The following is a 14,755-nucleotide window of genomic DNA, read 5'->3' as shown; positions in this document are numbered from 1 at the left end:
TGATCTGTGAAATACGCAACACGGTACCGTGCTTTTCTTTTCCGCCCCATCTGCAGTTCCGCGCCTCAAGCGCTATCACAAAGTTTTTATTCACGCCGCAGCGTCGTCATCCGGCGATCCGGCGTTGTTCGGTAAAAATATAGCCTCCACCGGTTTTTTCACCGACCATGGCGTTCCCACCGCGGTGGTTCCATTTCCTCTTCGCCCAATTGCAAATGGCGATTCGAATAGAGCTGTGGGAAAAACATGATGCGTTGCCCATATCGGCTGCGGTAGAGAAGTGAGGAGAGGAGATGAAGGGCGATCTTCTGCTATCTGCAAGGAAACACGATTCAACTAAGCTGGAACTAAATGGTGCATTTCCCGGTTTCCTAAGCACGCGGAATTACAACGCAGCACGAAACTGCGGTATCATCGGCGGTGAACGGCAAGCGACCCACTACCCACTACAAAAGTGGTGTAATAGTTGGAGTCACCACTCCATACGGTTACTGATGAAGAAGCTATCCTCTGTTGATGTTTGTTGCCTTTTAATGAAGCGTTTAATATAAATTCAGCTTGACTTCGTCAAAGTTAATCGTTCGGTTGCGACGACGCAAAGCGACCGGTTGCCGGTGGCTTTTCTTTTATTTTCACCCGACCAACGCGGAACCGGAAGTTGTTCCATTTCGCATCGGAATGCCAGTTCCACACGTTGAAGCACGAATCCATTTAGTTCAGATCGCAGAAGTCGATGACGGTCGAAATTGTAAATCATCACTGTGAAATAGTTCGGTCATTCTGTGAAATAAAATGGCATGCAAGTATTGACATTCATTGAAAGGTTTTGTTTTTCTCTTTTATTCGACCAATGTTGTGTTGGACGCGCACTTGCCTGATGAAACCATAACTATTTACACAATTATTTACAAAGGTACGACGCATGATTGCCTTTTCTGTTCCGGTTTCGTTGACCGGTGTTGAATGAATGAGTTTTTATGCATGAAGTTTTCCACTGGCAATAAACTTTTGATAGAGGGTACAAGATGCGTAAAAGATAATTGACCGAGAGACTATCTAAAGCACACATTGAATAAGCAATTGAAGCGTTCTTTAGTGTTTCATTCGAAGTGTTCCTAATGCTTTCTAATTCAACGGAGGTTTGGACAGCTGTTGCGCATATTAATAGGTCAGTGTTTCAGTTCTGTTTAATACGAGAAGATGTGCTCTTTGAATTAGAGAAGGAACTTCATGTATTAGGTATTAGCTGCACCTAAGATACACATTGCTTGGACAAACGTATGTGGATGACGTATTTTATATCGCACTTCCTTTGTTCGTGTTTCACATGTAATCCAATTCAGTCGTGTTTACCAGAATGCATGAGATGATTTTTTCGTAAGTGTAGGAATCGTGCATTGTTGCGAAAACATCTACAAGAGATACAATAATTGACCATCGATAAGTGTGTGGTGCAAATATAGTAAACTCCGAGATGATGACGGTCTTACTGCAATCATTAACCATGTAAAATTGTTATCACTGGAATACATGAATTCCGCTTCATTTGAATGTTATTGGGTTAAGGTTTGCTTTTTCGTAAATGTGCCAAAAGCCCTGTTCTATTTAATTTGTTCTACATTACCTTCAGGTTTTTGTATGCAGAATGTAACAAATCACTCATCCAAGCCGATGAAATATTAGCTTCAATGCGATAGGTGACATTGCGAGCCCTGGAAATTTAGTGGTACATGTACTTGAACATAGAAATGTACAAAACATGTTTATATATCAAATAAACATATGAAAAATCCATTTGAAATAAACAATACAAAACATTCCAAAGCATCGATACAATAAAGTGCTAGTAACACGTTCTTCGCGCATCGCATACCCCTTTTTAGCACCATTCTAAAGTGCAAAGTGATGTTGCACAGTGTTTGCTAGTAAAAGCTACCTTTGCAAGTCTTTGCGCTTCAGTAAAAGCTGCCTTTTTTAATTGAAAGCGTAAAAGCGAACAATATTTTCTTCTCACCAACCGACCAGATGTACGAAAGGGAAGTATTATTAGGCAGCCAACTCAATAGCAAAGTCGTCTTGCCGCTTACAAGATACACAACAGCTGGGCGACCTAGCCGGATCTCTGAAAACAAACGTGAATTGGAAGTGCTGGCGTGTTCGGCTTCTGTGGGAATGTTTCAATGCGGGTCGTCATTAACAAGATGATGTAACATCCTATAAAAGTACAGTTAATGTCCAAGCAATCTTCAGGTAGATGCAGTTAAAACGCGATAGACAAAGCTTGAGAAGCTAGGAAAAGTACGTACGTAAAAACCCGAAACGTAAAAGTGACAGTCCGTTTCATGTGTTACGCGACAAAGTACCCTTTTACACTTAGTGTCGAACGGTGGGAAATCATTGCAGTGAAAAACTGAACGTAAGAAGCACAAAACTACTCAATGGCAGGAGCCGTAGCAAAGGAAATGGTAATGAAAGAAAAGGGCAACATAATGACAAACGAAAACATTCTACTAAAAACTAAGTTAGAAAGATTTTCCGACTAATGCCATCCGTGGCTGACTGGTACACAGGCCTTCTCCCAGACGGGTTTCCACACCTTTTTCCACGCGGGGACCTGAACTTCTTTAACGGCCGGGACCTTGATTTCTTTCCATTCTTCCTTCCATTCCAGCTTCTTCTCAGTCGCCCACTCCTGTTTCTTCTCGATGCGCCAGATCTCAATCTTCTCTTCCTTCCACAGTTCCTCCTTCTTCTTCACCCAAATCTGCTTCTTTTCCGTGCGCCAAACCTGGACCCATTCTTCCTTCCATTCAAGCTTCTTCTCCGTCTTCCACTCTTCCTTTTTCACGGTCTTCCACACTTTCTTCCACAGGGGCTTCCAAACCATCTTCTTCTTCCACAAGTCATGGCTAGTGTACTCCCAACCGTGTTCGTCCTTGCCGAGATACTTTTCGCCCGGAATGCCGACCTTCACCGTGTCGGGAACCCAAATTTGCTTCCACTCTGGGACCTGCACTTCCTTCCACACCGGGACCTGGATCTCGCGCCAGACGGGCTTGTTGACTTTTTTCCAGTCCGGCACCTGCACTTCTTTCCAAGCGGGTAGCTCCGTTTCCTGCCAGTAGGGTTTTTTGATGATCTTCCAATCGGGCACTTTCACCTCGCGCCAGATAGGGACTTCCACCTTTTTCCAAACTGGGATTTGATGTTTTTTCCACTCGGACTTCCACACTTCGACTTTTTTTGATTCCCAGACCTTCTTCCAGTCCTCCTTCCAGGCCAACTTTTTCTCCCAGACGCACTTTGGTTCGTGGTGGTCGTGACCCTTGTTGAAGAAGAACGGAGCTGGACTTCGCTTCTGTCGAATGGTGATCGAGTCGTCCGCTAGAACCAGAGTGACACAGAGACAGCAGCCTATGGCGGCCTGTGAAAGATTGATAAGAACACAGCAAGAACAGTGACACCATAATTCGCTTCGTCATTTACTCTTTCATTAATTGCGAGTTGGTAACGGACAAATGGCTAGTGAGTACAGGTCGACAGGAAGCTAATGAGATTGATTTGTGAGCCATAACTGCTCACTTATGGGTTTCGACGACACCAAGTCATCAATGACTTGAGATGGTCAATCGTTCCATGCACAAGTGATATTGAAACCAGTTTTGCTTCATTCATTAAATCACTGGGTGTATGTATCATTATGAACTGGTTCCAGGTAGACGATTGATCATAGTTGTTGTGTGCCATTAGCAACGGCATAAACGGGGTGTAAATAGCTTTTCAAATAAAATTATCTCTTAGGATCAATCTGATATGTAAGTACATCCACTATTTGTTAGCAAATTAATATAATCCCGTCACTGGAACCGTTAAAAATGAAATCTCCTTGGAATGTAGAATTGAAATCTTGTACTTTATCATTTTCGCACGTCTTTAACTTTTGGGCTTAGGTACACCACTGTATCATGATTTGATAGCGTTACAATAACGGACGTTATTTCACGTGATACGGCCAGATGAAATTGTATCATATTCCAGTCCAAAATGAAAGAAATGAAAGCGCCTTACTTCTACTTTTGCCTACTACGATCACATCGATACATTCTAGATCACCATAAAACGTTCTCGTCTCAGAACCGTCAAGGATGTTTGTAAACCATACACTAATTGCCATAGCTAACGAACAAAATGAATTAACTATTGGTGGCCAACGAATCCAACCAAATACAAATACAGCCCGGTACAGTCCAAAAGCATTTAATTAATTTCACCATAACTAGACTGTCGTGCGCAGTCACTCTATTTGGAAATGTTTACGTTCTAGCTTGTTTCACATCAGTATAATAATGTATCTCCAGCATCGCAATGTTGTAACTTTTTTATACAAAATTGTTCTTATTCATTCAGCACTCAGATTAACAAACAGCCACTTTTGGTGTGATTCGATACCGATGCAATGTCCTAGAACTCTGTGGGATTTTGTTCAGTTACGATTAATCCACGGCTGATGCACGTTCTCACAAAATTCACTACGATTAGAGTTCATGAAACCTTCTCTTACAAACTATCATATTGTACACTAACCAGAAGCGTTGACGACCTCATCTTGAATGGCCGACGCATGAATTCGGTAGTTAACGAACTCAACCACACACTACCGTGACACTCCACACTCCTTGACCGTGCTGGTCTTGATACTGTCAATAAATTGAAGAAGATCGGCGTTTTATACCGAAAAATGGTAACTTGTGCTGCTTCCATTTCTCTTGCACAACTGCCACTCCAACGAAAGCCCACCTCAAACCGAAACGATCAGCAGCCGAAGGAAGGCTTTTGCCACCCGTTCGTCACTCAAACTGTGGCTGCAGCGTGGCCCCCCCCTTTAAAGTACCACTGTTCGTTGCTTGCGCGAAGATTGAAGTTTGCCCCAGTCTGCAATTCGAGTCGAGCCGAAGAAAAGCGAAAGCTTTTGCCGTATGCGCCACGCAACTGGCGCAGTTTTGGTTCTTCACTGCCACTTACACACACATCGCAGTTTGGGCTAGTGTGAGATGTAGCGCCAAGTTGATGCAACGATGATAGCGGCGATCTGGCCATGTAATGCAATGAATATACCGTTACAGGAAAGGGAAAACAAAAAAGGGAAAATTGAAGGGTACCGGGAAAAAGGGTACCTCAAAAAATCCTTATACAGATTCCTGTCATAACCAAGTCTAGAACAGGGTTACGGTTAGGTCAGGGTGGCAGGCCCACCGATCACTCAGCACATCACGAGGTATCCCGCTTTCAATCCACGCGTCACACTTTGTGCACATTTTTGACTAAGTCTGAACATTTGATTGGCTTTCATATCTGATTGGAGAATATTCATAGAAGACTAAACATTCTAAGACATCAGGGTTAGATTAGATTAGATACTGCACCAACATTCACCGCAATATTATACGGTGCGTGTTCACATTATAAACACTAACAATATATATTTTAATTTCACCACAATACACTTAATGTTAATTTTCTGACAAATTGATAGATCATGTGTTGTGCAATGCGTCACACCTCGAACTATTTTCCATTTTGTCCTACATTACTTCAAATTCATGCCAACATCATTGGCGATTGGCTAGAAGGAGAAAAAGCCGAAGGTTTTGGAGACAGGAAATACAAATCAACTTCTGGCAAGGCTACACGATCACTCGCGATCGCGACAGCTCCGCTGCCAGGGTTTGAATTTTGCTCCCAGCTCATCAAACGGTAGGTATCATGGTAAAGTCACTGCCACATGGTCACATGGTAAGCCTGTCCACGATATGTAGATAAGTCCTCTCTTTTCAGCATGATGGACATTTCAAATTTTATGACCCATACGAGAATCAATCGGCAATGAATCAGTCGTTATGTTTGCTCTTGTCATGGATGAACGTTGACCCTTATTGTACTGACCATTACTGAACGATTCTACTGTGTGGTTGTTGTATCTTAGATGGAAGAGTTTCAGTCGCTGTACGCTAAAAAGATACGCCTCGTTTTGTTCTTACAGTTTATTATTACAGTTTTGGCTGCTCATTTTGTAGTCTGCAGCTTCATTTGCTTGGATTCAAACAGCACTTGGGATATACAATTTCAAAAAGATAGTAAGATAAAAGAAAAAGAAAGGAAACCTATATTTGATATTTGAAGACTGTAAGAACACAAGATGGCCGACAGATGGAGACTGTAAGAACACAAAAAAATTAATGCGACAAGGTAATATTGAAAACGTTTAGTGTACAAGATGGCACTAATGGAAGAAGTGTTCATCAATTGGCGAAAGCGATAAATCATGATAAACGCCTTCACTACTATTTTGGTAAATGCATCACTCCATAGTCGAATGTCGAATAAATCTATGACACTAAAAAAGGTATTCAAAAGTCTGACAACGCTTTCAGTTAAAACATGTTTCAAATTCAAAGTTGTAAGTATTTGTTTTGTATTTTTACTATGGCTATGTGTTAGCAGTTTCTTGATGAGTATTTTGCAAATCTGTGACCGATATGAGCCATCTTCTACCGACAAAATCAAAGAAACGAACAAAGGAACCAAGAGTACCTCCAAAGCTCCATCTTCGAAGCGACGGATTGTTGACCTTAGACTCAGTGTACTTGCGGCCCTAAAACGATAGATGTTCGACCTTCTTAAGTATGACATAAGCAAGCAAAGACCCTATTCAGCCTGCATTAAATTTAGCAAACGAAGCATGTGTGCGTACTATAAGCGTTCATGCTGGCGATGGTGTACCTTTTTAATTGTACCTTTTTAATTTCATTCTCATCAAGTACAACGATCCGTAAACTTAAAATTTTACATTCAAATTAATGTATTGGCAGGGCACGAATTGACATTTTTCTCTTTGGACTGATTTATTATCAGTTAGGTAAACTGTTTGGGGATAAATTAAACTTACCTTAAAAATAATTTTACATATTTTGCAATCATTCTGTGCTCTTTCACGCGTATTCATTATCGAATAGTTACTGCGAGTCCATAACCACGTACCGATTACAGCAACCTTTCGATGCAACAGGTTCTTCCGATCGTTATGTACTTACGCTTTTCGGTTTGTATGAAATGTTAGTTTCCTCCTATATTTGCTCTCCCGTAAGCCATCTCTCATCTTTCTTTATAGAGTGGGGATTTGCAGTTCAAGCATTCCTAGTAGGGCGCCTGGAGCTGTCCAGTGAGCTTTAGGTCTTTAGGTAGAAGTGGAATGCGTACAATCACTTTTTTGGGAATCGGTTTTTCTTCATTCCTCTCCCCACACACTCCGTAGTAGCCACATTGTATTACCTTCTCCTGGTCGTTAGTGGAACAACGTTGAAACTTTTACTTTTCTTTTTCGACAGTTTCATGCGCTACTTTGGGCGACCAGGATGATATAGACCACGAAGTCCGTTGAAGGTCAAACTTACCTTCTTCATCATAATCGACGAGCCATTTGTCCTCTTTGTTGGTACAAACATTACTACAGGTATTATAAAAGACTGTACAGTTCAATCAACAGTTGCAATAAGCATAACATTAAAAGTGTGAAGTGTATAACAAGGAAAAGAACGTGCAATAAATAATTACTCATACTACGTTTCATTCTATGTAAATAAGTTTGGCTGATGCGATAATATATGTCAAATAGTATAGGCAAAGCTTTGAAGTAAAATGCTACAGAAAGTTTGAACTTCCAAATTCGAACGTTTTTAGAACAAAAAATAGATAGTTAAATAAAAGAGGACACACATCATTAGGAAGGTTCCCATCTACTGGCATGTGAAGTTGGAATTGAAGCTTTAAAAAAATTCAATTAATTTTAAATTAAATTTTGTTTCTGGTTTTCAATTATAAAACAAATTACAGCGCAAAACAAGTTTTATTTTGCTCAGAAAAAATAAATTCTATCTTCGTGTTGGTACGATAATGCAACAAACTCAGTTATTCAATTGACTCCCATAATCCTAATACCTCGACTAGAGACGCTCGGTAATGCTTTCGGCCGAGGTTAAGAAGTTGTAGTTTTTCTATGCCTTTCAATTTTGAGCTACCTTTCTCGTTTTGTACTACCAAATGCGGACCGCCGTCTGGAGATTACATAATATCGACCATGCATACCATACGCTCACGAATGCGATACGATAATGGTCTCCTGCTACTTGCCCGGTGAAATGCTTTGAGGCGAACACCGGAGTGCGCAGACCTCCTTTAACTCCCATTCGAACTATGCAGTAACTTCTCTTTTCGTGCGGACTGTTTACCTCGTGTTAAGGATAGACAGGGAACCTGTTACGCGAATATGGCTGTGTGTCGTCTGCTGGCACAACCAGGAAACCGAACCCTCAGACTTCGAAGGGGGTTTGGTAGTAGCATCAGTTTGACAGTGACAACAGGTTCGCGTACTTTCGTTTATTCCTTTGCTGGAATTACTTTTCATCTACATGAGAAGCTGAAATTACCTGTACATAATTCGAATCCAAATTGATGCCTGAGCCTGACTGAGTTGGCAAAAATCTATACAAAAATCGTGCTAACAGACATAAATAGTGTAATATTGTTTTCAAACTCTGTGTACAAAATCTACTGAGAACTAGTAGCCGTGTCCTGATTCATCTCCCGAATTTCCAAGGACCGAAGGCCGTTTTAGAGATCAGACACGTACAGAGTAGGTACAGGTAGCAGAGAAGGTAAATTTAAAACATTTGGATAGTTGCAAGTAAAAGGATACGGGGTTAACCATATGATTTATATTTAATACATGTTTATAGATAAGTATTGGATCTTTGCACTAGTTGTTCTGGATATCGTCAAAAGGATAAAGTACTTTTAATATTTTTTATTTGGTCTGTAGCACGAATTATGATTGCCTGTGAAAATTTGAAATAAACTCCGTTACATTCTTGTTTTGACGTTCAGTACAATTTCTTGCGTGCTTCCACTCCACGTTACATTCACTAGTTCTTTTCAACATGTATAATTTTTTCGAATAGACTGTTTAGATTGTAATTGTGTAAATTCCTGTGTTTATATTCAAAGCATCTCGAAAAACAAACGAGACATTATTATTTGCGCAGACACTATCATAATCTGTCAACCTTTTCCTAATATAACATGCCGGTATGAACACCAGCGAATCAAAACAGTTCGGCTTTGCAAACGGTTACTAACTCGGCTTCGGTTCAATTCCATTAGACGGGTTTATCGAAAAACGACCATCGGGGCAATGATGTAACATTAATGCTCTGATATTTTGCCTAGGGCATTTCGGAGCGATTCCTCAAAAACACCCAAATCCCAACCTACTTCCTCATTTGCTGCTAGTTACACCCATGGGGCGTCGTCATTAACAGGCCAAAGGCAGCATGATCGATCGTTCGCGTCATGTTCACGCATGCTTCACTAACCACGCGCCCGAATGTGGGCTCTTGGGCTGTGCCGTCAAAAACAAAACAATGTTAAACACGAACCTTCCGATCAACTTGCGTGCCGCGTTCGCCGCGTGCTGTCGCCAATGCGTAACAGTGGACCAGTAATTCTACGATGTGGTACACATTTGATGTTATGTGTTTCAGGTGTATAAAGTTTTTGCTCAACCGACGATGTATGCCATATCAGTTGGTGGTTTTTCAACCAACATCGACATTTTACATAATATCTTATAAGCGGCTGATTTGATGGATTTATATCTTAGAAAAGGTTATCACTTAAACAAACAATAAAATCAAAACCTAAACCATTCGCCTGGGGATTGTAATGTAATTGTGGCTATCTATTTGCCATCTGTTGGAATGCATTTAGTAGTTTTAACTGCCCCATAGATATTTGATTTGATTTGAAACAATTAAACGTTGTAATTAAATATTCATAAGCTCTTCCACAGCCTTGTTAATCAAAATATTTACAATCTAAAGAAAGTAATGCAAGCTATAACTCATCAGAAGCACGTTTCATCTGAAAAACATATTGTATTTCTACATTAAAATATATGCATCAATGATTGTTTGAATATGTTTGATAGTTACCCAGTAGTTACAAAAAGTTTGAAGTCAATTCTTACGCATTCGTCGCTTCACTCGCGCAATAACTATTATCGTGGCCTGTTGCAAATGCAAATTTATTAGCATAATGGGTACAAACTGAATAAAATGCTCCTTCTCCATGTTTATCAACCAATCGTCAACCTTCATTTTTATCTGTGCTACATACCAGTTTCACCGCAATCGCGAAATGCATATAAAGTGGTCTGAGTGCAGGTCGCAAAATCCATCACCTGATATTCTCATTGTGGATTGGCCTGCTCATCGCAGCCTACAATTGATGTTTGATTAGCGAATTCTCGATACTCGAATCTTCTGATATCAATCGTTCAATATAACAATAAATTATTTTAACGAATGGATCTGGAAGAACGGACTATGATTTATTGGTAACCATTTCAACCGTGATAATGTGTGTTACTTAAACAATAGGGTGACATTTTCTTGTATTTTGAAATCTCTCGAAATGCTACCTCCTTCCAAAGAGGCTCGAAAGAACCTATTTATGCTTTCACCCTTTTAACTTTGTTCACTTCCTAACAAAGAAAACATAAAAATAGATGCAGTTTTCGCCTGATGGCGCAAGTCACTAGAACGACCGCACAATTGCATTCAACAATAGCGAAGGTTGAAAGTGCAGAATACTAAGAAAGAGCGTGGATATGAATAACTGCTCCACGTCTGCTAAACATGTTATCGCTACTTGATTTATTAAGATCATCGATGTTGTGTAACCTGTAAAAGAGGAGAAAGAGAATGCCTCGTAACTTTAAATGTCTCATGATATTTTCGAACCCGGGAGGAAATTGAAACCATTACAGGGTCTTTTCCCATAGGTAACGGTACCTATCCAGAGGGATGTTAAAACAATAATTCACAGTCTGCCCCAATTTGAAGAGAAATCAAGTCATGGTTAAACTCATGGTTGTTGTTGTTGTTGTTGTTGTATTATTATAGCTATTTTGAGCACAGGGCTTCAATTTCATTCGTCTCTTGGTTGGCTGTTGTGGTCGAGTTGTCTCTTGAAGTTGTCGCTGGTTGCAGTTTATCTGAAAGTATTTAGATTTGGGTGTGCGGAAATTTAACAGTTTAGACTCTTGGTTGTGATGGTTGGTGAGGATTTGGGATATGTTGGTCTATTTTACAAATTGATCTTTCTGAGGATCGGTCATAGCAGTCCAGAAGAATGTGGGCTACTGGGATGGTGACTCCACAGAACGGACATAAAGGCGGACTGGATTTGCCTATTGGGAATGATAAAGTTAACACCGTGAGTGTTAACTGATGGTGTCTCATAAACTCAACTTTGTCTAAGAATACCTATAACGAACGTTGTACAATGCAATATACAATGAATCAACACGTTCAAGGAATTCTGTAATACAATTTTTTTATTATACAGAAGAGAGAAATGAATGACTTGCGAAAAATAAAAACACATAGTGATGATGAAAATTGATACAATCTGATTATTGTATGCAATCACGCCCAGCTGGACTAACATGGAATCGAAATCGAGATAAATTTAATATTTTATATCTGTATTTCTAATATTTGACAGGGTTTGTAGACAAATAAGCTAGTTTGATTGTTTGAAAAGGAAAAACCAAGAGTTGCGAAGTACGAACGAATCAGACAACCGCGTTCACTCTATGCAATAATCCTCAGCAGAGCTTCTCGGTTACATTTGTTGGTTAAAAAGAATAAGAGAAATAGATTTTATTTTGAAGCACTGCTGACTGAATTAACGTTCCTGTGGTCAGTCATAACTGGGATGTTTCATAATAAATAGAGTGAACATCATTCAAAAGAGAAGATGAAAATATTTTTAACAATCGTGATGCAGTTTGTTGACCCGAGCAAAGCTTGAAGATTGACCTATTTGGCCTTTCACCATGGGCTTTGGCCAGGGTTTATGGTGGTTACGTTCAATATCTACTCACATTTTAATATTACTAATTAACTAAGTTACCAAACAATACGATCACTGTTCAATGATTCAGTGATTGTTATACTGTTATTAGTAGTCTAGTTAAAAAAGCAAATAAAGGTCATCTTACAAACATCGGAAAAGGCAAATATGCACATTACAGTATACTGATCAGGCCCCGAATAAAGTTTCAAAAACATAAGTTCTGCGCTAGCGATCCAGTATTCATACTAAAACAAAAACTCAAAAATTTAAATAAAATAACTAATACCATTGGCAACAACTTTATGTACCATATAAAAGCCGGCTGTAGTGTTTTTCGAATCATTGCTAGTAACGTCAGGCTCTACATTCTACATTCGGAAACAACAGGTGAACACCAGTTGAACAGGTATTGGTACCGTTTTTTGATGATATCCAAACTCAAGGAGCTCTAGTGGTTTTCAAGGTTTAAAATAAGAAATAAAAACTCTAATAACGTTTGGTCGCGATTCTGCAAACAAGACAAAGAAAAAATCCTCAAGGACTTTTTTTGTATTTTAGTAAAATGTTTTCTAACAAAAACCTTTTTTGACACCACGCATCACTATGAATCTATTAATGCATTCTGTCGCTGGTTTAGCTACACTTTAGCTTTCAGCTATAAGCTTTGAGTTTAGCATTTTGATGACACTGTTTCAACATTTTCGACACTAAATATATTTATCATTGAAAAACACCAATTCAACGGTTTTTGGTGTCGTTTATTATGATATCTAAGCTCAAAGAGCTTAAGTGGTTTACAAAGAATTAAAATAACAAATAAAATTCTTATAAAACGTTGTTTTAACTTTACTTGACTGTCTCGCAATTGATTGTCGAACTATTGAACCGCTTGTTTAAATCAGGGCAATTAAGGGTTGCAAAATAGAATAAAGAAACTATAGAAACTTAAGGGCTTTTATAATTTGATTTGAACTATAATGGTTGCATCGCTTTGGCCGGGCCGGCCAAACTCAAAATACTGTCGTTTAAACGTTTTATTCATGTTTTAAAGTATTTTTAAGGCGAAACCAAAATCGCCCAGTAAGCTAGTTTTACAAAACATTTAAAGTGTCCGTTCGAATTCGTTCAGAACAAAAAGAAACGATTTTTAAACATTCTTCCATAACTTCCTTAAACATACTCGAACTCTGCAGCATCTGGCATTGTAAACGACCACATTCTGCACTCTTCTCGGGTGGGCAAAACTTGTAAAGGGTGAATGTAAAGCAACGAAACAGAGCAGAAAATGAGAATTCGTTATTCTACATATTCTAGTGATTTTTCTTCTTATCCGTCAATTACAACCACCACCCGGTTTTGCTTTGCAACAGAGAGAATGTTAATCTCTCTTGCATACTGTAAGGTTGTATTTTTACGTTGTTTTACGTGTTTATAGGTTTATTACGCGTTTATACGCGTTTATGGGCCCTGGCACAAACTTTCCTGTTACGCTGGTTCCGGGAATCGAACCCAGTCCAGTTGTGTGACAGCGACGAGCGTTACCGACTACCGAATTTTTGGCAATTTGATTTTTGAGAATAATCACAGGTAACTCAATTTGATTATATTGGAGATAGTAGATCACGAACTCGCCCGTACTGTAAATCGTGCGAAATATTAGTCTGAACGAAAACTCCAATCGTCCATTTTTTATATTAGAAGAACGGAAATTTACTCATCTTTCTAGTCTTTCTAGTTGATCATCTTTCAACTATCACATATTCAATTGGTACAAAACAAAAAAGTAACCTTTCAACAGTTTGAAAGAGTTGAGGGGCCAAGTGTAAAGTGCAGTACATTGACCAATGCGGATGCAAAAAAATCCCTCAATTCGTATTCATCGTATGACATTAAATGACCAAGCCATGAACTGCATCTATTATTTTACTCCTGCCTTTTAAATTCATCATTTAAATTAGCAGATAGATTCTCTAGGTTACCATAATGAATACTCCTTCGATAGTCGTGATATAATTTGAATAAAAAGACACTCTGGAAGTACACTGTTAGAGTGTGTCATGTAATCCTAAATACGTAACGCAGTTTCTAGTGCTTCCATGGAATAATCTTACGACATGTGTCCTCTTTCAACACATGTAAGATTGATAGGTGCGTTTTGGTGAAAAGACGCAATACTACGGATGAAAAACGATACAATTAGCATTCGCAAACCTTACAATACCCGCTGCTTGCGTCCACTCGCCAACGATTGGAGTGGGTCGCCTCAGCTAACACCGTAACTACCGTGAACAACGTTCCGGAAACGATTTGAAAGTGTGTTTATGTTACACTTAGCCCAGCTACAGCGTAAACCGCAGAAGATTCACAGCCGGAGAGTTTTCCGTGCCCTTCTTGTTACATCGTTACACAGCACAGTTATGTTCTCTCAACGTCCAATTTTGGCTAGCACCATGTAGTATATGTGTAGTGATATGGGTGGCGAATCAGGCTCACCTAGGCATTAAGGTTTTTTAGTCAGTTAAAAGGCTGTTTAACCAACAAAACTTAACTTCTTCTTCTCATCCGTCTACAACTGCACGGCTGTCTTGGCCTGCACCAGAGACAATGTTGATCTCTGTTGATTTTTTCTGTAACGTTGTGTTTTACGAGCGAGGTTGCTAGTCTCGCGCCAACCGCGGGATTTGAACCCATGCCCAAATGCGTGACAACCATTTAGCTTTATCGACTGCCCTGTCAACAGCTAACCTTCACAAATGCATATTCGCTAAACACATGACTA

The 14,755-nt window shown here is 39.5% G+C and overlaps 1 protein-coding gene across 1 annotated transcript; it reads right to left on the bottom strand.

Moving 5' to 3' along the window:
- Positions 1-2,539: 2,539 nt before the first annotated feature.
- Positions 2,540-4,652, bottom strand: LOC131210591 (golgin subfamily A member 6-like protein 25). Its single transcript, XM_058203863.1, has 2 exons — positions 4,585-4,652; positions 2,540-3,424 (listed from the first exon to the last, which is right to left on the bottom strand). The coding sequence occupies exons 1-2, from the start codon at positions 4,621-4,623 to the stop codon at positions 2,540-2,542; spliced, it is 924 nt and encodes a 307-aa protein (XP_058059846.1). The 5' UTR covers positions 4,624-4,652.
- Between the last annotated feature and the right edge of the window lie 10,103 nt (positions 4,653-14,755).

The sequence above is a fragment of the Anopheles bellator genome, chromosome 2, assembly GCF_943735745.2.
Source record: "Anopheles bellator chromosome 2, idAnoBellAS_SP24_06.2, whole genome shotgun sequence".
Lineage (NCBI taxonomy): Eukaryota > Metazoa > Arthropoda > Insecta > Diptera > Culicidae > Anopheles > Anopheles bellator.
The sequence above is the reverse complement of the archived record's forward strand: the minus strand, read 5'-3'. Positions and strand labels throughout refer to the sequence as shown.

Coding starts and splice junctions, on each gene's coding strand:
- LOC131210591 (XM_058203863.1), bottom strand. CDS start 4,623: ATGCGTCGGCCATTCAAGATGAGGTCGTCAACGCTTCTG. Junction 3,425..4,584: donor TGAGGTCGTCAACGCTTCTG/GTTAGTGTACAA, acceptor AATCTTTCACAG/GCCGCCATAGGCTGCTGTCT.